Genomic DNA, 24,628 nt, shown 5'->3' on the forward strand with positions numbered 1-24,628 from the left:
TCACTGGGACTCGGAGCGTGCCGTGTTGCCATGCCCTCGCTCGTAAGCTGCGCACACATGGCGACCGAGTCAATTTCCATACCATGCACGGAGCAGAGTTTGCTCTTCTCCCAGTCGACCCGAAGGCCCAGACAAGCTAGGTGCCGGAGCACTAGGTCCCTGTGTTCACAAACCTTGTCTCGAGAGTGAGCTAGGATCAGCCAGTCGTCGAGAGGAACAAGGGCTGCTTCGACAACCCTCGTGAAGACGCGAGGAGACAGGGCTAGCCCGAAAGGGAGAACTGCGTACTGGTATGCCTGCCCCTCAAATTATATATTATATATATATATATATATATATATATATATATATATATATATATATATATATATATATATATATATATATATATATATATATATATATATATATATACATACTGGTATGCCTCATTTGCATATGTAAACATGACATTTTAGAAAACTTGTAATACAAAAAATGTCTGTCTCTATGTAAGTGAAAAACTGGAAAGGTTTTATGGTGATATCTATAACTTAAAAAATTTACCCTATCCACCTGTAGTGTTTCGGCTGTGAATAATGCACCTATTGTTTCGATAACAATTACAAGAAAATGGGACCCTTATTTCAATGTTATACGGTGGATCCTTATTCAGGAGACATTGAACTTTCTAAAAATGTGGTATAACAACTTTTCCTCAAAAATGCCTACAGGGTTACACAATCTTGAAGATTCGGACCTGACTACAAGACCAGAACTAAATAAAAATAAATATATATCAATATCAATACATGATATATAATTTCTTTACTTTTAGATTAACATTTTTTGACACAATAGAAAAAGAACAAACGAATACTATCAAAAGATTTTGCCATATGAGGTGATGACAGGAAGAAATCGATAAGCGGATGGCTTTTGCCAAGTTTGTTATCAGAAAGAACAATGGTCAGGGATAAGGGGAGATGTGGCTGGCAATGTGAAGAAGGTATCTTGATAACTGTTAATAATTACAAACACGATAACTATAGCAATTTATAAACGGACACGGTTTTAAAGATCTCAGATAGACCAGCGCAACTTTTGAAGCAACACAGGGACAGCAAACTGGGAATATTTAATACTCCACTGAACTAAGAACAGGTAGGATTAAAACAATGCAAAAATACACTATTGTTCAAAAGTTTGGGGTCTGTAAGGATGTTTTTGAAAAGAAATCTCTAAAATAAAATAAAATAAAATCGATGATGAAAATAAAGTAAATAAATGTAAGTGTGGTAATTCCATGGACAAAAATCCTACATCGAAGGAAAAAACTATATATGATGTAAACAAAAATATAATAAAAAGATAAAGGTAAAAACTAAATTTTCAAACAAAGTTATTGATTTTGTTGATGATATTGTTATTGCTGGGATTAAATGTTAAAAAAAGATGGAGCTGCTGATCCCTACTGTACATTATGACAACCGAACTGCTGACAAAAAGCCTAATTATAATGAATATGTTCATGTACAAGGAGTCAAGCATCTAAAATTGTGGAAATGTATGAAACAGCTATCCTAGAGATATCAGGCTAAATGTGAATGTTACACACCTATACTATTATACACTCATCAACATACACATGAACTCACACTGTGTAGTTGCATGATGTTTACTCATAGTACGTTTGTGTAAACACCTCCATCTTACACATCATTTCCATGATTGCCAATATAAAAACAAATGCGACAGATTCAGCTTGACGGTTGCCAGAGCTGGAGCAGATATTCATGAATTGATTTTATTTGGTCACCACACACAGATCAGTAGGATTTTTGCCCCCAGCTCTACGGGCGCACAATGCTCCGACCCTCAACGCAGAAGTATGCGGTGAACAGACCTCTATACTCAGAAGACGGCTTTGAAGACGAACATGCAAAAGTCTATCGGAAACACAAGAGATTGCTGGACCATGTTAAACAGTACTTCACGTAAGTACACTTTGATCATTTATTAAGCAGTGCAGAGAAATTTATAAAAACGGGTTAAGGGTTTTTTCTTTTCTTTTTTGTATATTTAATACTTAATTAAAAATATATTGTTATTATTATTACTACTACTACTACATTTCCAGATGTTCATTAATGCATTTAGGATATGTTCAAAATATAGCAGATATAGCTGTCAGTCTTTTTTAGAGAGTAATAGCACTTAAAAATATATATAAAAAAATATGTTTTTAATAACTTGAATGACATCATTGTGTCATTTATTAAATATCATAAAATAAAAAAACACAAATAACACCCTTGGTGTTTGCATATTGTTTTGCTACTGTAGTTGTACTTCAGAACGCGCAAAGAACGCTGCTGTTTCTCTGCTGCCTATCATTGGATGGATAAGGATCTACCCGATCAAAGAATGGCTGTTGAATGACATTGTGTCTGGCGTCAGCACTGGACTGGTTGCCGTCCTACAAGGTAACATCTTATGATGCTCTTATTACTCAACGTGAGCGTTCAATACATAAGCTCTAAAAATAGATAAATGATATTAGATGAAATATGATATCAGGCGGTAAGAATGTAGTTTATCTTTATGAACTGTGGTCTGTGACTGATTTAGTGATTGCTTGTGACTGATGTGAGTGTCTACACAGTTGTTTTATGGGATAACTCTGATATGACGTGATATGAAATGTGTCAAAATAAGTGAAAAGTGCATTTATCTGTGATCCGTGGGTGAAATGATAAACGTCATTCGAAGATAATCAAGTACATATTGAGCAAAGGAAGCGTGTTTAAGATATGTATATAGAGCTAGTACCTTCCTTTTTTAATTAATCTCAATTACTGTAGGCTATCAAGAGCCTGGCATGTCCTTTCTAACCATCAAACTAAAATCTGAACTGCTTTTGTTTATGTCATCCACACACATCAAAAAAAAAATAATAACAGAGTAGGGCTGTCAAACGAATAATCGCATCCAAAATAAAAGTTTGTTTTTACATAATACATGTGTGTGTACGGTGTATAATTATTTTCTATATATAAATACAAACACATGCATGTATATATTTAAGAAATATTTGCATGTATATACTGTGTATATATATTTATATTATATATAATTTATATTATATATAAATATTTTATATATAAATAACACATTTTCTTAAATATATACATGAATGTGTGTGTATTTATATATAGAAAATAATTATACTCCGTACACAGACATAAATTATGTAAACACAAACTTTTATTTTGGATGCGATTAATCGCGATTAATCGTTTGACAGCACTATAACAGAGAAGTTGAACTTAGTAAACGGGGTGTTGATAAGAGGGATAATAGTTGACTGAGGCCATCCACATATCAGATAAATATTATATAACTATGCTATCAGGGTTTGCTTAATAGCCTACTTATCAATATTTTCCCCTCAGGTCTAGCCTTTAGTTTGCTGGCATCCATCTCAACCTGGTATGGATTGTATGCTGCTTTTTTTCCAGTCATCCTCTATTTTTTCCTGGGCACCTCACGACACATTTCAGTGGGTAAGTACTATGGTTACGTGAATGAGACCAGCAACATTGTGTCAATGACAGTGGCCGGATGAATAAACTGCTTAGACTAGTATTAAAAGTTAGTCAGTCATCTAATTTCTGTTTTCCAACATCAATTTTTTTAAAGTTACATAAAATGGAAGATGGGTCTAATTTGAATTGGAAAGGTTAGGCTGATTACCTTTTGCCTAACTAGTCGGTCAAACTAGTTCTTAAGTCACACTTAACATAGTGGCTAAGTTTATTCCCCAGTTTCACAGACAAGGCTTAAGTCTAGTCCCACACTAAAATGCATGTTTGAGGTGTTTTAACCGAAAGCAACGTACACTGACATATCTTAAAATATGTAAATGCCACTGTTTTGTCTAAGGATGCACACCAGTAATGTTTTTTCTAAGGCACGTTTATAAAAGCTACTTAAATGTAACTAAGGCCTAATTCTGGCTTAATCTAAGCCCTGTCTGTGAAACCAAGCCTAAGTCTTAACATATTGGCTAAGTCTATGCAACGGGCCCAAGATCTGTCTAGTTCTTGCAAAACCCTTTTTAATGCTATAACAACATTCATTTTTATTGTTTTTACCCTCTAATTTAGATTTGGCACAATTGTGCTCAACCAAAGTATCTCTTAGGGAAGTCAGTTCACTCGGTGTCCATCCCTGGCCAGCTATTTTGTGCTAAGTGCAGCTTAAAAGAAGGAAGATTGAAATCTCCAAAAGTATTTGTCAAAATTACGTTTCAATAACATACTCAAATCACCCAAAAAACAACAAAAAGAACGACAATTGTATTATAAATTTTGCCCAAATCACAAAAAATACAACAACAATAATAACACTGTCTAATAAACATTCTAAATATATGGACTTTAATCAGACAGATATCAAAGAGGCAATCATTTCTGACCATCTGATGACATTTAATATACTGTAAATATACTCACCATTATGTGATGTTCTTCACACCAGGAGCTTTCCCTGTATTGAGTCTCATGGTGGGGGCGGTAGTGACCAGATTGGTGCCTGATGAGGGTCCGCCTGCCAACATCACTGCCTTTGAGGGCCTGACGAAAGAGGAACAGAGGATCTTAGTGTCTGCCTCCCTCACTTTCCTAGTTGGTTTATTCCAGGTACATCAGCCATCCTCTCATTATTAAACCTAAAAGCAATTTTCAATCACATCGATGCTTATATTCATTCTCTTTATTTCCAGCTTGGTATGGGTCTGCTGCAGGTGGGCTTCATTGTCATGTACCTGTCGGATACTCTGATATCAGGATTCACCACCGCAGCTGCTGTTCACATCCTGATTTCTCAACTCAAGTTTGTACTAGGACTGACTGTGCCGGGTTTCAGCGGACCATTTGCAATTATATATGTAGGTCATAAGACACCTTTCCTGCTCCTCACAGTCACAATCATTTTGCTTAACTTGCAAAACAAAAGCTTTATCTCTACACTTTTAAAATCCAACAAACAATACAAAAATAATACTAGTTAAAACTTTAGAGCTAAAACCCACAGTTCATATTAAAAGAACACACACGCACACACAGTTTTCATGTTTTATGGGGATTTTCCATAGACATACAGATTTTTGTACAGTACAAACTGTATATTCTATCCCCCTACACTACCCAATCACAGAATACTTTATGCATTTTTACATTTAAAAAAAAATCATATGATTTATAAGCCGTTTTCCTCATATAGGGACCAAAAAATGTCCCCACAAAGACAAGAATTTACCATCTTTGTGGGGACATTTTGTTCCCATTATGTAGGGTTTACCAGTAACACACACACACACACACACACACACACACACACACACACGATATATATATAATATTACACTGCAGAAAATGTTCTTCATTATTTTTTGTCTTGTTGTCCATTTAAAATATTAAAAAAATTTTAAAATCAAAATACATTTACTTGAGAAACAAGACGACATAGATATTGTCTTATTTCCTGAAAAATGAAAATTAAAGGTGGTATCAGTAATTTCAGGCCCAAAAATATTTTTATCACATTCATCTAATCTTTCCTAATGATCTGCTAGCTGCCCGCCCCATAAGCAGGTTGTCAAAAAAACGCGTCTCTGTAGGCAGCCTAGGCTCTGAGATCTGCACACAAAAACAAATGGTTTAGCCAAACACACAAAACCAAAACAAATAGTGTTCCAACCAATCACCGACAGGGGGAGGGTGTTGTGAGGTTTTGAGCCAGCTTTTTCTTCAGCTCTGACACTCGCGTACAGCCGTGCACAAGCACAAAACCTCACAACACCCTCCCCCTGTCGGTGATTGGTTGGAACACTATTTGTTTTGGTTTTGAGTGTTTGGCTAAACCATTTGTTTTTGTGTGCAGATCTCAGAGCCTAGGCTGCCTACAGTGACGCGGTTTTTTGACGGCATGCTTATGGGGCGGGCAGCTAGTGGATCGTTAGGAAAGATTAGATGAATGTGAAAAAAATATTTTTGGTAAAGAATATTTTTGAGTAAGACAAATAAACTTGTTTTCCCTTTGAATTAAGTTGATTTTTCTGACCCCCATTGGCAAATATTTGTTCTTGTTTTAAGCAAAAACACGGTTCAGACTTAATATCTGAAGTGATTTTGCTTCTCAAGTAATTATATCTTGATTTTTAGAAAGTTTAGATATTTGTACTCCAAAACAAGACAAAAATACGGAGGAAGAGCATATTTTTTTGCAGTGTATTGAATATATTACATAATATATTACACATATATACATATAAATATATACATACACAGTATATACTATAACTATATAGTTAAAAATGACTCCTGTAAAACTATCCGTGTCCTTTGTTTTATCTGCAGACACTTGAGAGTGTATTTACCCAGATCACGTCCACAAATATTCATGATCTGGTCACTTCAATTGTGGTGATGGTGATGGTGTTGGGCGTGAAGGAGATCAACGACAGATTTAAGTCCAAGTTACCCGTGCCCATTCCCATAGAAGTAATTGTGGTGAGTTGAGTGAACCTTTATCACCTTTACCTATTCTGTAGCCTGACAGTGGAATTACTAATTTTATTCCTTTATCTGGCATGATAAAGATAATCAACCAGTATATTTTTATATCTAACAAACTATCATGCCAAACACTGTATAAGTTAATATTTGCTCAAGTGCATATAATTCACTTAAGTACAAAAGTCCCATAAATCTAATGTTTTGTGTTCAAAGCAAATATTAAATGTCATTCAAAAAAATCGATAAAAGCACTTTTCCCAACAGACCATCATAGCTTGTGGCGTCTCCTATGCGTTCAACTTCAGTGATAATCACGGAGTGGATGTGGTGGGGAAAATTCCAAACACGTAAGCGTCGCAATCTACATAATATTTTAAAACAGTAATAAAGCCATGATTTAAAGACACCATGAAATAAGTTTTTTTTTTCTGTGGGCGGGACATACTGAAGGGCTCCTTGAAAAAATTAATTAATTAATAATAATAATAATAATAATAAATAGAGGGACAGTGCATTCTCATTCTAGACAACATTTGATTGGACAAAAAATTGTAGTGCAGGATGAGTCATCAATATTTTTGGTCCATTTTCCAGGAAGAGAAAGGCTATACATAGTTCCCACAGGCCAATTAATGTCACGTGACCTCCCCGGAGACGCCATCTTTGAGGGCAAAAGCTGCTGTGTTTACAATGTTTTACCATACTGTCTATGAGTTTTACAAGCAAATTTCGAATATTTCTTTCCATTTATAATGTTACGAAAATCATGAAGAGACAAGGCGACAGAGATTATAAAGAGACTCTATTAACACAAGACAGAGAGAGGTACAATGCGAAAATTTCAGTCATAAATGGTGTGGATCCGTATGGGCTAACAAAGGAAGCACTGAGCACTGATTATGCAGCTTTGCCTCAGATACAGTAGTATCATGTGTGCCATTATCTGGTATTGGCTAGGAGTTTTAATAAATGTGAGCAATTCCAAGCCTGGAAATATGTGCATGAATATGAATATACACGTATGAAAATAAATAAAACTTGCGTGCAAATTAATTAATGTAATGCCGAATTACTTTATACGCGGGTTCTTTAGGGACATAATCTGAGATTGCCGTGCTGGAATGTGTGTGTGTGTGTGTGAGTGTGTGTGTGTGTGTGTGAGAGTGAGAGAGTCGCGGGCGCGATCGAACAGTGGAAACAATGTTGTTTTTGTATGTTTTTAATATCTCGTCATTTTGTTCATACAGGACATAATTCAAACTGCAAAGTGTTAACTTATATTTGTGTACACTCGCAATAAAAAACAACAAATTCTTGTTTTGAGGGAGTTTCTTTCCTGTTTATCCTCGCCAGCCATAACCTCCGTCGTTGTTCTGACAAAAGCTTAGTCTTCTCACATTCATAAAGTCTAAAGACGGGTATACTGTAAAATCCAAATTTAACTGAACCTCCGACACGATTTAAACATCCATTGACCCAGCAGGAGATCACCATTTTCACTTTTTATCACGAAATTAACTTGCTTCAGCTTCTTCTACTATTGTTCTGCCCACAGAAATGGCGCCGGGTCGGCAAATGCTAAAAAAAATAAATTTAACTGAACCTCCGGCACGATTGGAACATCCATTAACCCAGCAGGAGATGACCATTTTTACTTTTTAATCACAAAATTTCCGTTTCAGCTTCTTCTTCTCATGTTCTGCATTGTAAGAATGTTGTGTTCTGCCCTCAGAAATGGCGCCGGGTCGGCAAATGCCCGTATGTTGTGACGTCATGTGGGAACTATGTATACATTTTAAATGCATATAGGTGCAAAAATATCATCTTGTCAAAGTTTTCATACATGGGCTAAAATTCCAAATGTTGCATTTTAAAAGTTTAATTGAATTTAATTGTTTTTAAATGTAAGGTTCTTTATGCATAAGTATACAGCAACAAAAACAAATGTTTATGCTTCAGAACACAAAGCTAACAGAGCAGTGAAAAATAAAAACACATTTTCATCTGTCCAGGTTTGAGTCCCCAATTGCTCCAGACATGCAGATTTTCCAGATGACAGCAGTGGAGGCTTTCCCAATAGCTATTGTGGGATTTGCCGTGGCTTTTGCAGTGGCTAAAGTCTATTCTGTAAAGCATGACTACGTTATAGATGGAAATCAAGTAAGCCCTGACTAATATCACACATTAAAATGTAACTAAAATGTGAGAAGACAAACAGTCAGTGGAAGAACGTCTATAATGACACATATAATGACACATAAAATCACGCAGGAACTCATTGCATTTGGGGCAAGCAACATCTTTGGAGGATCGTTCAAGTCTCTGGTAGCCAGTACAGCTCTCTCCAGAAGTGCAGTTCAAGAAAGCACCGGAGGAAAAACACAGGTAAACAGCTCCAAGGATCAGATGTTCAACCTCTGTTAAACTGTTTGCAAGCTTTTCTCACTATTTTGCATCTGTGGCATCTCAATTAGGGAATTTGTTTTCCAGCCACAGAGAAATACTGGCCTCTAGTGCTCAGAAAGAGTTCAGACATGTGGTAAATAATTGAATAAACAAAACCATGCCATAAATATAATAACCTATTCCTACACTTGTTTTACACACACACAAACACACACACACACACACTAATGTTTGGGGTCGATAAGATTTGTTAGTTTCTGAAAGACTTTTTTGCTCACCAAGGCTGCATTCATTTAATCAAAAATACAGTAAAAACAGTAAAATTGTTAAATATTATTCTAATTTAAAATAATAAAATTATTATTTATTCCTGTGATGGCAAAGCTGAATTTTCAGCATCATTACTCCAGTATTCAGTGTCACATGATCATTTAGAAATCATGCTGATTTGCTGCTCAAGAAACATTTCTTATTATCAATGTTAAAAAAAGTTGTGCAGCATAGTATTTTTCTTTAATGAATATAAAGTTCAAAAGAATAGCACTTATTTGAAATATAAATCTTTTGTAACTTTTATAACTATCTTTTGTAAGTATAAATGTCTTTATAAATCTCATCTTTAGTTCATTTTTTTTAAAATGTGCTTTTCAGATAGCTGGTTTAATCTCTGCCATTATCGTGTTGGTGGTAATCTTGGGGATAGGGTTTTTGCTGGAACCTCTACCAAAGGTAGGTCATTAAAATCCTTTAAACATGTATATATTGACTTTGATAACAGAAAGCTTTGAGCTTAATGTTTGAAGTAGTTGTGTGTTGTGTTGTGCGACTGCAGTCGTTGTTGGGCGCAGTGGTGATCGTGAACCTGAAGGGGATGTTGATGCAGGTGGTTACAGTTCCTTACCTGTGGAAGAAAGACCGCCCTGACTGTGTAAGAGCCTTTGACCTCTCCCTCTAAATAATCTAAAAATAGTAGACAAACGGATTTCAAATTTGAGCTTCTTAATAAGAATTCCATTTTTTAAACTTGTAGTATTTTATCTGAGATAACATCCCAAATAAATCACCTTAGAAGTGAACAGTCAAGTGGCATATCTCTGATTTCTGTAGTTGGTGTAATGCCTCCCTCTGTTGTTGTCCTCCAGATTGTTTGGGTGGGGACCTGTTTGGCAGCTATATTCCTGGGGCTGGACATAGGACTTGCCATTGGTCTTGGACTGGAGCTCCTCACTGTGGTCTTCAGGGCTCAGTTGTAAGTGTTGACAGATCCACTATCTGGATAAAATAAAATAATTTGAATATGGTATAAATATTAATTGCTTCTTTAAATATATATTGGACTGGTTTCACAGACAAGGCTTAGATTTAGCCAGGATTAGGTCTTGGGAGATTTAAATTTATTACTGGGAAAAACATTACTGGTGTGCATCTTGAGACAAAACAATGACGTTGACATATTTTAAGATATGCCAGTGCAAGTTGCTTTCAGTTAAAACATACATCTTAGTCTGCACGGACTAAGTTTAAGCCCTATCTGTGAAACCGGGAGACAGAGAAATACAGTTTCGTTTTTTTTCTAAATCACTATCATATATCTGTTCTCACTTATAATCTATTCAGTTATACTTTTGATAATCTATTTATCTGTTCTTACCTTCAGTCCACGCTGCAGTATCCTGGCTAATATCTCAGGAACAGATATCTACAGAGATCGCAAGGACTATGTCAACGTAGGTCCGCCAACAGATGCATCCTCTTTGCCCATATTCTGTAACATAAGCAATACGGGTTACACTTTATTTTAATGTGTCCCTGTTACAGTGTAATTATAGATTTAAGTACTGAGTAATAATAATTAACTACATGTACTTACTATAGGGTTTGGGTAGGATCAGGATTTGGTTGAGGGTTAATTGCATGTAATTATGCATAATTTACCGTTATTACTATAGTAAATACATGTAACATGTGTAACAAGGACACATTAAAATAAAGTGTTACCGCAAGACGCATTGTTTCTATTTTTGGTCCCACTTTATATTAAGTGTCTTTTAGTAATATGTACTAACATTTAAATTAATCATTTATGTTTTTACATTGTACACTGTGAAAAGTGATCAGTTGACTTAACCTAAAATGAATTGCCTTAAAATTATTAAGTAAAGAAACTTCATGCATAATTGATAAAAATTAAGTTATGAGGAATTGTCAAATTCACATAACTTAATTTTTCAATTGCGCATGAGGTTATTTTCTTAATTTTAAGGCAACGGGTTTCCCCACCTTTTTTAAGTTAAGTCAACTGATCACTTTTTTATTGTAATTACCTGCATGTAATTACTGCTGTAACTAGTTTCTGTAATTACAACAATAATTACACTGTTCTTACCCCTTAACCCCTTAAACCTACCCATACCACCAAACCCATCCATAACCTTACCCGTATCCCACCTCAATAGCAGCAAAAGTCTTTTTGCAATAGAACATGAACACAATGACATTGTACCTAACAGCATACTAGTAAAATACTCCTAAAATAAAATGTGACCCTATCATCTATTATTACTTGGTGCGTCTTGATGGACAAAGATATGGACAACTTAAAGAGCATCTGAAAAGCAGCAGATGAATGAAAGAAACAAAAGTTTGCCTTATCATCATTTTCTTTCTTTCTGAATCTCCTACAGATCTATGAGCCAGAGGGAGTAAAGATTTTCAGAATCCCATCTCCCATTTTCTTCGCAAACATCGATTTCTTCAGAGACAAACTGAAGGACGCTGTGAGTGCAGTAGTTTCAGTGTGATAACCCAGACCTCAGATGACATTATTACAACCTAACCTGTTTACTTTAATGCAGGTGGGCTTTAATCCTCTGAGAATCCTGAGGAAGAGAAACAAGGCCCTACAGAAGATTAAGAAACTGATAAAGAAAGGGGAGCTGACCTTAACATCTGTACGTCCTCAAGTTTTAAAACATGATAGCAATGATCTCAAAGACTTCTTAAATGTTATTATAGCTGTATTCCATCTACCGCTTTGATGTCTTAATCTGAGACACTCAAACGATAACTCTAATCTTATCATTTAGATATCTATCTAAAGTTATACTTTACTATCTTTCGGCTATAGAACGGACTACAGGCGACATGTTCAATGCCCATTGAAGAGTCAGAGGATGAAGGCAACATGGAGGATCTAGACAAGCCCACAGACTATTCGGATCTTCCAATCCAGGTGAACTGGAACGCAGAACTGCCTGCCAACATCCGAGTCCCTCCTGTGAACATCCACAGTTTGGTCCTGGACTTCTCCGCTGTCTCATTCCTAGATATATCTGCACTCAAGGGTCTCCAAGCGGTAAGGCAGTTGGGGTCATTCTGAAATCAAAGTGTACATTTAATCATTTTTGCTAATCTCTTGCAATGCATTAAATTCTAATCTGAAAAAGATCTAATAAACCACAAACACTTCTGTTTACAGACCCTAAAGGAATTTATACGCATTGATGTTGATGTTTACATAGTAGGCTGTGACCGTAAGTACTTTATTTCCTTCTAGAGGGTATAGTGTATTTTACAACGTAACCCCTTATCTGCAGTGTCATGGCTATTATAATGTAGCATAATGCTCTGTAATAATAAAACTGTGCAGTAACTCAAACCTTTGACTTGTCGTTTCCAGCGTATATCATAGAGAAGCTGAGGGACTGTAAATTTTTTGATGATGAAATAAAGACTTCTATCTTCTTTTTGACCATCCATGATGCAATGCTCTACATTCATGAGTCCCATCCACCGAAGACTGTGAGCGAGAAGGTGAAGGAAAACGTACATTTGTTCATTCAAATCTGAATTAATGTTAATATTAATATTAAATGTTAAATTTAATATTTGATCAACGCATTATTAAAATGTGTGTCTAATTTGAACTCAAACAGGTCTCAGGAAGTTTCCAATACCAACACAATAATGGCAGCAGCATGTCCAATGGGTTGACAATCCAAGAAATGCCAGTATGTGACCCAACAGACACCTGGGATTGAACCTTTCAAAATGAAGCATTAAATAAATTATTTAAAGGAATGTTTCATCCATTGTTTAATATTTTTCTGAAGAGATGTTTAAACTGCTCTTTTTTTTCTGCAGGACATGAAAATGGAAGTTGAAATGGACACAAAACCAGAGACAAGGTTCTGAAGTGAATCAACTCGAACTATGTAGAACTTTAAAATCAATGTATATAAGAATGAATTTGATTTAACATGTAGCAGTTTTGTATTCTGTGCTGCGTGCAGAATGAATTAGCTCTAGATTATGCCAATGTGTCATGTCACTAAATTATTGGATTTGTGGTGAACGAGTTGTACAAACACTCTTATCAGTTCACTATCAGTGCCTTTTGTACTTTTTTCTTTTTGAATAGTTTTTTGTCCACTATTTTTATTCTAAAATAAATTTTTTTTTTCCAAAATATACACTGTCCTTCCTGATAACAAACCATAACAAATGAAAAGGTTTTGAGACAAACCTTAACTAATAAAGGCATGTGCAGATAAAGTTGTTTTACTTTTTCTAGAGTAAGACGTATTATAAAATCGAATTCTTAGCAGTGAATGAATAACTATCCATACGAGAAAGGAAGTTATTGTTGAGGAAGTGAAGAGGGCAAGATAACAAAACAACTTGTCATTTGTACCTTCAAATTAAGGAAAATTCATAAGCTATTGAAGATGACTTCATCAAATATCATCAAAAATATCAAATCATTATAGAGTAAATGCAGTCACAGTATAACAGACTAAGCACAGACTAAGCAAATTTGAATCTCAAATACAGAGGTGTACATAAAGAGTACCTGGAAAGTAGAGATAGCAAAAATTACTCTATTACAAGTTACAAGTAACCACTTCCAATACTACTTGAGTAAAAGTCTTAGAGTATCTGATTTTATCAGTATTTTCCCTCACACTGAATGTAGACTCAAAGATGCACTAGTCCTAAAACCCTAAGAGACATGCCAGTGGAAAACAAGAAACAGTGTGAGGGGAGCAATCACCTTTATTTTCTAAAGTCTAAATAAAACTGAATATCTCAATATTGCAATCGACACAACAGCCTCTTAAACACCTACAGACACTCAAGTCTCAGTTAAGGGTTGTCATCATTTACTCATCAAGTTGCTCCAAACATGTAGGAGTTTCTTTCTTCTGCTGAACACAAAAGAAGATATTTAAAAAAAAAAATTGGTAAACAGAGAAGATGGACCACACTGACTTTCATAGTAGGAAAAAAATTAAAAGTTCTATGGAAGTCAATGGCTACTGTCAACTGTTTGGTTACCAACATTCTTCAAAATATCTTTTGTGTTCAGCAGAAGAAAGAAACTCATACAGGTTTGGAACAACTTGAGGGTGAGAAACATTTTCATTTTTGGGTGAACTATTCATTTAAGATCAAGTTCTCAAAAAAAAAAGAGCACGAGTAAAGCAACATTCTTCAAAAAGGTCTCTCCAATAAAATGGATAAATAAATAATACTATAATAATACTAAAAGTACAAAGTAGCAAAAAAGATACAGAAGTACAGTAACTAATTACATTTACTCAAATACTTTACACCTCTGCTCAAATATGACAAAAAGATAAAAAAATCATTAAAGAGGAAATGGTAAAGTCACAGATTACAGTGCAACAGGCCTGAAACATTTATATATATATATATATATATATATATATATATATATATATATATATATATATATAGTCGTGCTCAGAATTAATCATACCCCTGGTAAAAATATGATCAAAAATGGCTGTAAAAAATAAATCTGCATCGTTTATCCTTTTGATCTTTCAATCAAAACATTGGCAAAAATCTAACCTTTCATTGAAGTAAAAGAATTGAAAGTGTGTGTGTGGGGGGGGGGGATCACATTATGAAATAAATGTTTTTCTCCAAAACAGGTTGGCCACAATTATTCATACCCCTAGAATTTTTTATGAATAAAATATCTCTGAAGTATATTCCCACTAATATTTACCTTTTTTAGCACACCAGGGTGACTAGGAACATGAAATTGTCTGGCTATGACTTCTTGTTTCACAGGAGTTTAAATATGAGGAAGCACAAAGGCCAAATTCCCTGAATCATCCATCACAATGAGTAAAACCAAAGAATATAGTTCTAATGCGCAGCAAAAGATTGTTGAGCATCACAAAATAGAAAGTGGCTCTAGAAAATAGCTAAAGAATTGAAAATCCCCATTTTGACCATCAGTAATAATTAAGAAGTTCCAATCAACTAAAGATGTTACGAATCTGCCAGGAAGAGGACGTGTGTCTATATTGTCTTAATGGACGGTGAGGAGGAAAGTTTGAGTGGCCAAAGACTCTCCAAAGATCACAGATGGAGAATTGCAGAGATTAGTTGAGTCTTGGGGTCAGAATGCCTATTTAAAAAAAAATAAAACAACCCCTACATCCCCACATGTTGTTTGGGAAGTTTTCAAGAAAAATGCTCCTCGCTCATCCAAAAACAAACTCCAGCATATTCAGTGGTCAGACACGACTGGAACTTCAAACTGCACAGGGATCTGTGGTCAGATGAAACTTAAAAAAGAGCTTTTTGGCACCAAACACGCTAGATGGGTTTGGTGAACACAAGGATAAAAAGTACCCCATGTGTACAATTTAATATACCATTGGATCTTTAATGTTGTGGGCCTATTTTTCTGCTGGAGGTCCTGGACTTCTTATTCAGATACATGGCATCGTGGATTCTATCAAATATCAACAGATAAAAAAATCAAAACCTGACGCCTTCTGCTAGAAATCTTATAATGGACTGTGGTTGGATCTTCCATCAGGACAACGATCCAAAACAAACATCAAAATCAACACAAAAATGTGTTTGGGAGCACAAAATGAAGCTTCTGCCATGACCGTCCCAGTTCCCTGACCTGATGAGTGGGCTAAACTGAAGAGAAGAAGCACAAACATGGATCTGGGAATCTGAAGGATCTGGAGAGATTCTGTATGGAGGAATGGTCTCTGATCTCTTATCAGGTGTTCTCCAAACTCGTCAGGCATTATAGGAAAAGACTCAGAGCAGTTATCTTGGAAAAAGGAGACTGCAAAAAGGTATTTAATAAAAGGGTATGAATAATTGTGGTCAACGTGTTTTGAAGAAAAACATTTATTTTATAATGTGATTTCCCCCCCACTTTCAATTCTTTTACTTCAATGAAAGGTTAGGATTTTGCCAATTTTTTTAATGAAAGATCAAAAGATAAACGATGCAGATTTATTTTTTACAGCCATTTTTGATCATATTTACCAGGGGTATGATTAATTCTGAGCATGATATATATATACACTTCTTTTTTCCTTAAAGACTGAGCAAATGTCAAACTGTCAATTAATGTAAGTAAGTTCAGTCCTGTTAATTCTACCAGTAGTAAGTAATGAGGCAGCAAACAACACTCTTTCCTGGAATTGGGCCATATAGGACTTTAACTTGATTTGAATTATATGTTGCATGAAAACAAAAGAGAACCACATGCTGACAGTAAAAATAGGTAACTTGATTTAAGAAGTAACATCGTTTCCAGTATGGAACAACATTCATATTAGTCAGATCTTAGGCTTAGACAGGCTTAACAACATGATAGCCAAACAATGTCTCTCTGATTTCAGGAGTAGGTTAGGATTATAGTTATAGAACTTTAATTGTGTGATTGGAATGTGGTTCCTGGACAAACAAAGGATCCAGGAAGAAGTTCTATTTGGTTAAATCACATTTTACCAAAAAGAAGTTGCAGAGTCATATCGCTCAATACTGTATATGCAAATCGACAACAATGTACATTCATTGACTCACGTATTTAATCAGTCTGAGTAATTTCAAATCCGCGGGGAAAAAAAAGTATTTGTGAACCTCTGGACTTAAACCGGTCATAAAATTTGGCTTGATCTTTATTAACACATAATACACAAACAATGGCACGTTTTAATGCCTGAATTGAGTACATCATTGAGTAAACATTTACAGTGCAAAGTTGAAAAGGTATGTGAACCGCCTAAGCTAACTAGTTGTTTAAAAATGGTGTGGAGAAACCTGGAGTCCAAATGAGACAAATGAAAACATTACCATTCACAAGAAGCATTGAACCATTCCTCAAACAAAAGAGAATATCAGTATTGTTCATTTGCATAAAGCTTGAATTGATTTTAAAAGCATCTCTGTGATGTTCATTAGTCTAAATGGAGGAAGTTAATCACTGTCTACTGTTGTGACTTCCTTGCAATAATTCACAAATCAAATCCACGTGGGTTCACATACTTTTCCTGCAGCTCTATTTTTATGTTTCCTTAAAAAGCATGTAAATAAGGAAGAATGACTAAAAAGAAAACATATTGTTGTAAAATCCTTCAATGATTAATGCTCACAAAAGACAGCCCACAATATGTGATAAGACTAATGATGGCTCCCTCATCAAACAAACCAGACTATATAAAGCACTCGAGCTGCATCCGAAAACTAACTAATCAGGATGCAGCCCTTCGGGAGACAATATGTGGTGGTCAGGCCTCTGTTTTCAGAGGATTCCTTTGCAGAGCAGCACGAGAGGATCAACAGGAACCGCAAAACTCTACGGCACCATCTGAAAGACTACTTCACGTGAGAATCTGTCCCTTCATATAGTCACCATTTATTCATTGTTAGCGTCTGTCTTCAATTACGCATTTAAAATAAACTGAAATATGGTCATTTATTACAAGCACGTTTGTTGTCATTGAGATAGCGTATGGATCTAAACATTTGGGTCTAAATGATGAAATGGGAAGCTTTAGCAAATTGTGTTTTTATGGTGTACATTGTAGTTGTGATAAGAATCGTGCAAAGAACGCAGCTCTTTCCTTTCTTCCAATCATTGGATGGATGAAGAACTACAACATTAAAGAATGGCTGCTGGGTGACATTGTTTCAGGCATCAGCACTGGACTAGTGGCAGTGCTACAAGGTATTGCATGTTTTTCATAGATTGGCTAAAATCATTTAAGACTTCTAAACGAAATACTTATAATTACACCATTATTTTGTATCAGGACTTGCATTTTCCTTGCTGGCCTCCTTACCACCGGGATATGGACTGTATACTGCATTCTTCCCTGCAATAGTCTACTTCTTTTTGGGCACCTCAAGACACCTGTCAGTAGGTGTGTGATATATTGCCAACTGCATTTACATGATATATGCATACACACAACATACCAAGAGGCTAATGAATAACAAGTGAAGGTTTGGACATGAGTGATTGAGGTTGCACTTTCTAATTGGACCATGTTATAGGGGCTTTTCCTATTCTGAGTCTAATGGTGGGCGCTGTTGTCACACGACTGGTGCCTGATGAGGGACCTTCAGCAAACATCACTGGATTTGAAGGGTTGAGCCTGGAACAGCAGAGAGTTCTAGTTGCTTCCTCGGTTACTTTTCTCATGGGCGCATTTCAGGTATATTCTCAAAAAGACAAGTCACATTTCTATGGAAGCTTGTTTCCGCCACAAAAAAATAAAAAATAAAAGATAATTGCGACTTTTTATCTCACAATTGCGAGTTTACATCTCGCAATTCTGACTTTATTTCTCAGAATTGCGAGATATAAAGTCAGAATTGCGTGAAATAAAGTCGAAATTGCGTGTTCTAAAGTCAGAATTGCTAGATATAAAGTCACAATTGCGTGTTATAAAGTCAGAATTCTGACTTTTTTTCTCTCAATTGCGACTTTATATCACGCAATTCTGACTTTATATCTCAGAATTCTGACTTTATATCACGCAATTGGGAGATATAAAGTCAGAATTGCATGATATAAAGTCGCAATTGCGTGTTATAAAGTCAGAATTGTGAGATATAAACTATTCTAAGGTAAAAAAAAAAAGTCTGTCTTTTTATTCCCCCTTAGAATTGGATTTTATATCTCACAATTCTAAGAAAAGATGTCAGAATTGCGAGATATAAAGTCAGAATTGCGTGAAATAAAGTCAGAATTCTGAGATATAAAGTCAGAATTGCGAGATATAAACTCGCAATTATGTGTTATAAAGTCAGAATTGCGTGATATAAAGTCAGAATTCTGAGATATAAAGTCAGAATTGCGTAATATAAAGTCGCAATTGCGAGAAAAAAAGTCAGAATTCTGACTTTATAAGACACAATTGCGACTTTATATCTCGCAATTATGACTTTATATCTCAGAATTCTGACTTTATTTCACGCAATTCTGACTTTATATCTCGCAATTCTGAGAAATAAAGTCAGAATTGCGAGATGTAAACTCGCAATTGTGAGATAAAAAGTCGCAATTATCTTTTAAAATGTTTTATTCAGTGGCGGAAACAAGCTTCCATACATTTCACCCCAATATATATATATCTATATATATATCTATATATATATATATATATATATATATATATATATATATATATATATATATATATATATTATACTTTTTCTTTTTTCTTATTTTTTAGCTCATAATGGGGCTGCTGCAGGTGGGCTTTATTGTCATGTATCTGTCAGATACTCTAGTGTCAGGATTCACCACTGCAGCTGCCGTTCACATTTTGGTATCCCAGCTCAGGTTTGTGTTGGGACTGGACTTTCCTGGTATAAACGGGCCACTCGCCATTGTATATGTAAGTTAAAGTTCTTCTCTTTTATTGCACCAGCAATGTAGACATTTATCATCACATACTGTAGCTCCATATTACTTTTTAGTGGACATATCAATCATTTGGTCTTTGATTTCAGACTTTGGTGGAAGTTTTTAACCGAATCACAAACACGAATGTGGCCGACGTGGTGACATCTATTGTGATCATGTCACTGGTGCTTATTGTGAAGGAGATCAATGACAGATTCAAGTCGAAACTACCTGTGCCGATACCTATAGAAGTCATCATGGTAGGTATAATTATCACTTCTATCAACGAGTAAGCCTACCCAATATATAATCTATCAAACTTAATGCAAATCTATCCCAACAGACTGTTATTGCTTGTGGAGTCTCTTATGCAGTCAACTTCGAGGAGCGATTTGATGTGGTCGTGGTTGGGGAGATGGTGAACGGGTGAGAATCTAACAATATGTGATCTACAATATCGCCAACGACTAAATTTAATGTGCATATTCAATGGGAACAGATATATTGTGATTGCTCTAAATTATGCAAAGACTTTGGGGTTGAAAATATTAATCAGATACAATATACATTTTATTTTAAAGCCTTTTCCCAGATGGAAATCAACATCTAATGTGTAACATCTCTCTTTCTTAGATATGAATCACCAGTTGCTCCAAACCTGGAAGTCATTAAGGAGAGTGCAGTGGAGGCCTTCCCAATGGCCATAGTAGGATTTGCTGTGGCTTTCTCGGTAGCTAAAGTCTACTCCGTCAAGCACGACTATACGATTGATGGGAACCAGGTCAGTCACTGCAAACAATGCAAATTCTGAACTGCTGAATTTGTTACTTCGCAAAAAAAACACGGACACAGTTTTATACGCTCATCTGTATGTAACAGGAGCTCATTGCATTCGGGGTAAGCAACATTTTCGGGGCATCTTTCCGGTCATTTGCCGCCAGCACAGCACTTTCTAGGACGGCTATACAAGAGAGCACCGGAGGGAAGACTCAGGTAAAACTCTCATGCTATTCCTTGATCTGAAACCATCTGCTTACTACAAGAATACAAAGAATGAAAGATTAATGTTCGTTTTATAACATTTGTAGATAGCTGGAGTTCTTTCAGCCATGATGGTACTGATCGTGATTGTCGCAGTAGGATTTCTACTTGAGCCGTTGCCCAGGGTGAGAATTTGTATGTCTTTATACACAGAATACAAACTGCATGAGCTCACAATTTAAACTCCTTTAAGCCCTTTTAATTATATAAACTATTGACTGTAGATGCTTTTCTTTTCAGTCTGTTCTAGGTGCTCTGGTCATTGTTAATCTGAAAGGCATGCTGATGCAGTTCAGAGAGCTGCCGTTCTTATGGAAGAATGACCGGTCTGACTTTGTGAGTTTCTCTTTTCATTATTTTGAGAATGATCTAATCCTCTAGCATCTTTTATTTGAATATAATCTAAAACCTAAGCATATGCTGGTCTAAATTGAGAAAACTTTTGGTCCAGATTGGTCCAGATCAAAATGCCCATGTGTCTCTGTTTCTCACAGGTGACCTGGGTGGTGACCTTCCTGGCCTCTATTTTTCTGGGGTTGGATCTGGGGTTGGCTGTTGGTCTTGGGGCAGAATTGTTCACTGTGGTCTGCAGGGCTCAATTGTGAGAGCGGATTCATGATACCTTCAAATGCCAAAAAATAGTTTTATTGAATTTTTACTGACCCTGCAAAATAATATTTTGTTTGCTGCAGCCCACGCTGTTCCGTCCTGGCCAATATTACAGGAACTGACATCTACAGGGATCGCAAAGACTACATCTCTGTGAGTGCTGATCTTGCCCTTCCTCTGGATTATTCTTTCTTTTACAAATGCCAAAATGTTGTTTCAATGAGATTTTATTCCATTTCAGATTTCTGAACCTGACGGAGTTAAAATATTCAAAATCCCCTCGCCCATCTTCTTTGCTAACATTGATTTCTTCAGAGATAAACTGGTCCAAGCAGTATGTTTCTTGTTATTTTCAAGATTTGGGGTGCCCAAACCTGTTCCTGGAGACTTAAGATCCAACACACCTGTCTGTAATTATCAAGTGCTCCTGAAGATCTTAATAAGCTGGAACCGTTGTGTTCGATCAGAACTTAGAAGGAAGGTATCGATCTCCAGGAACAGGATTTGGCACCCCTGGTATAGAAAGAGCTGGGTGTTATTTCTCTGGGCTAAATATTTGCTTTCTTCTAGGTGGGTTTTAGTCCCCTAAGAGTGTTGAAGAAAAGGAACAAAGCTCTGCGAAAGATCAGAAAAATGCTGCGTAATGGAGAGCTGGAGGTGTCAGATGTATGTCCTAACCATTATTATGATTTATCAGTGATGTTTGGTATATACTTAGCCTGGTTAAAACCAGACCATTCTCAGTAGTAACTGAGTTATGGTCTGGCAAAGCTTCATTAATAACTCATTTCCAAAGGGGCGTCACCAACGGATGTCGCTCCAATGCCTCTGGGTGCAATTGCATAGACCTAAAACCAATCAGAGCGATCGTCATCGTGTAAAGCCATATGCTGCGTCCTAAGTTACACTACGCCATGAAAGTATGTACTCTTTTTGTGAAGAAAAGGTATTTACTTTTGAATGTGTAGCAAAAAAGTAGGCAAGCTTTGGGACATACTACTTCGTCATCTTTATCGGACGGATCTGTCGCGTGCATCCGCGTGCATAAACTGCCCTGTCAATCATCTTGTCACAGTTAAAATCCTCTATTAAATCTAATTTAATTTCCTACCGTTTCGGAGAGTAATGTAGTGGCACGTTCATCTGCCAGTGGGTCTTTCATGGAGACTGTCCTCATGTGTTTGCAATTTGAATATAATAATGCATTTAAAGGTTGGTGTGCTTCAGGAACGGACGTCGCTCAAATGCTTCTGGGCGCAATTGGATAGACCTAAAACCAATCAGAGCGATCGTCATCGTGTAAAACCCGCCTCAACGTTTCTGATTGGTGCCGCGATTTCGACGGATTAGAAATGGGCTTGAATGAGCTCTTTGCCAGACTACTTGCAGAGCAAATCTAAATTTGCCGGAAGTTGTCTGGGTTTTCCCAGTCTAGTATATACTACAACTCAAACACCTCAAACAACTTCCGGTTTCGCATTACGCCCGGTGCAGGGAACCGGAGAAAGCCGACTTCTCTGTTGTAACGTGACGAAATGGTACATAACGGCACACAACGATGAAGTGCTGAGGCTGTCACCCTCTGAAAGGCAAGTCGCCTCTCTTGAATCCTAAAAACACTTATTGTGAAAAAATATCTCTGTGGTAATGGAACTCGGTCGCTGTTGTCTCTCGCTGTCTCCCGCTCTCGCTGTCAGATCACCGGAAGTACTGGCGCGCACACTCAAGTTCGAACGTCAACGGTCGCCGTGCACGGAGCGAATAGGACAGGTTGATGAAAGACACATATCCTACTTTCCATACAGTTTAATTTAAATTCTATTTTTTTTTTTGTACGTTAATGGATTAATCGAACAGGATAATGAGGACACTATGCCATTTCCCATATGGTTTTATGCATTTTTTAAATGTATTTAATATTTTTACATTTTAGGGTATTTTTGCTTCTGTTTCCAATGATCTTCAAAACCTTTTTTAATAGTTTAATAGTAAAAAAAAAAAAAACTTCAGTTATTCTAAAATGTAAAAAAATAATAATATTTTTTTTAATTTATAGTAAACAGTACTAGTGATGAATGAGTAGGCTATACAATGTTCTGATAAAGTCCTAAAAAAATGTCAATCGAATAACAGAAAACTTGTTGTTCCTGCATGATCTGAAATGCATTATGGTAACAATATTCACAGAGAGGCCTTACGGTGAGACAACCATCAATTTCCACGTCAGAGGATGACAGCAACATGGAGAGTCTGGACCAGCCCACTGACTTCTCTGACCTTCCAATCCAGGTGAACTGGAACACAGAACTTCCTGCCAACATCTCTGTCCCTCCTGTGAACATGCACAGTTTGGTCCTGGACTTCTCCGCTGTCTCATTCCTAGATATATCTGCACTCAAGGGTCTTAAGATGGTAAAAATGGCTTACTATGAGATACAGCATACTGTTCATTTTCACTGGGCCTGGTTTCTTCTAAGAAGGTCAGAAATTCCTCATGTACTGTACTGTTGTTTTTCTTATAGATGCTAAAAGAGTTTATACGAATCGAGGTGGACGTCTACATAGTTTCATGCGATGGTAAAACAATCTCCTATAAAAGTTGTCCTTATTTCCAGCCATTTTATTCCAAAAGCTCTTCATTAAGACAGGTCTGCTATCTTTACAGTATACGTCATGGAGAAACTTAATCAATGTACATTTTTTGATGACGAGATTAAGACATCCATCTTTTACCCCACACTACATGACGCCATGTTGCACATTCTGGAGAAGCATCCAGATCATGGAGAACTAGAAAAGGTACATAACATGATTCAATATTGTGATAATAAATAATTAATTTACAACTGTCAAAGTTCTCCATGCTGATATATTTGTGTCTATCTGTGTTGTGATGTTTGCAGGATATAAGCATAAACTACGGAGTCATTCAGAGAGAAAGTATAACCGTGTGAGGAACAGAAAACCCTGCTGAAATACTCTTTAAATCATGCTGGAAAGGTTGTGGTAAATGTTTTATGAGTGCATTTCACCACTGTCACAGCACATTATAGGGCTGTTTGTAAGTCTAGCCAGAGGATAGACACTCAACTCAGGCTGCCTTGAAAAAAGAAAATGCACTATTTTAGTTTACAGCAGCATACATCCATTGTTACCATGTTTACAGGCGATTTAGTGGACTTACAGTAAATTGATTCATGTTGTTTGGGGTTTAGTCACAGGAGAAACTGTCACAAGCGGCGAGCAGAAGCCTACACTTTAGATATTATAAATGTAATTGGTTAAGACAATTTTAACTAATGTTAAC

At 36.2% G+C, this 24,628-nt stretch overlaps 1 protein-coding gene across 1 annotated transcript; it reads left to right on the forward strand.

Moving 5' to 3' along the window:
* Positions 1-1,845: 1,845 nt before the first annotated feature.
* LOC308689095 (uncharacterized protein) lies at positions 1,846-24,275 on the forward strand (the record flags this gene model as incomplete). Its single annotated transcript, XM_081362646.1, has 39 exons — positions 1,846-1,976; positions 2,326-2,465; positions 3,435-3,545; positions 4,522-4,682; positions 4,766-4,930; positions 6,402-6,554; positions 6,825-6,907; positions 8,573-8,720; positions 8,832-8,945; positions 9,618-9,695; positions 9,799-9,894; positions 10,109-10,215; positions 10,624-10,693; positions 11,651-11,743; positions 11,822-11,917; positions 12,094-12,321; positions 12,445-12,499; positions 12,646-12,779; positions 12,902-12,976; positions 13,110-13,153; positions 17,514-17,642; positions 17,846-17,985; positions 18,071-18,181; positions 18,315-18,475; positions 19,499-19,663; positions 19,779-19,931; positions 20,015-20,097; positions 20,305-20,452; positions 20,551-20,664; positions 20,760-20,837; positions 20,953-21,048; positions 21,207-21,313; positions 21,405-21,474; positions 21,563-21,655; positions 21,892-21,987; positions 23,509-23,733; positions 23,844-23,898; positions 23,987-24,120; positions 24,225-24,275. 39 exons carry the CDS (start codon positions 1,846-1,848, stop codon positions 24,273-24,275), a joined length of 4,491 nt encoding a protein of 1,496 aa, XP_081218772.1.
* Positions 24,276-24,628: the final 353 nt, after the last annotated feature.

This window comes from Scardinius erythrophthalmus (genome assembly GCF_964197995.2).
Source record: "Scardinius erythrophthalmus genome assembly, chromosome: 4".
Taxonomy (NCBI): Eukaryota; Metazoa; Chordata; class Actinopteri; order Cypriniformes; family Leuciscidae; genus Scardinius; species Scardinius erythrophthalmus.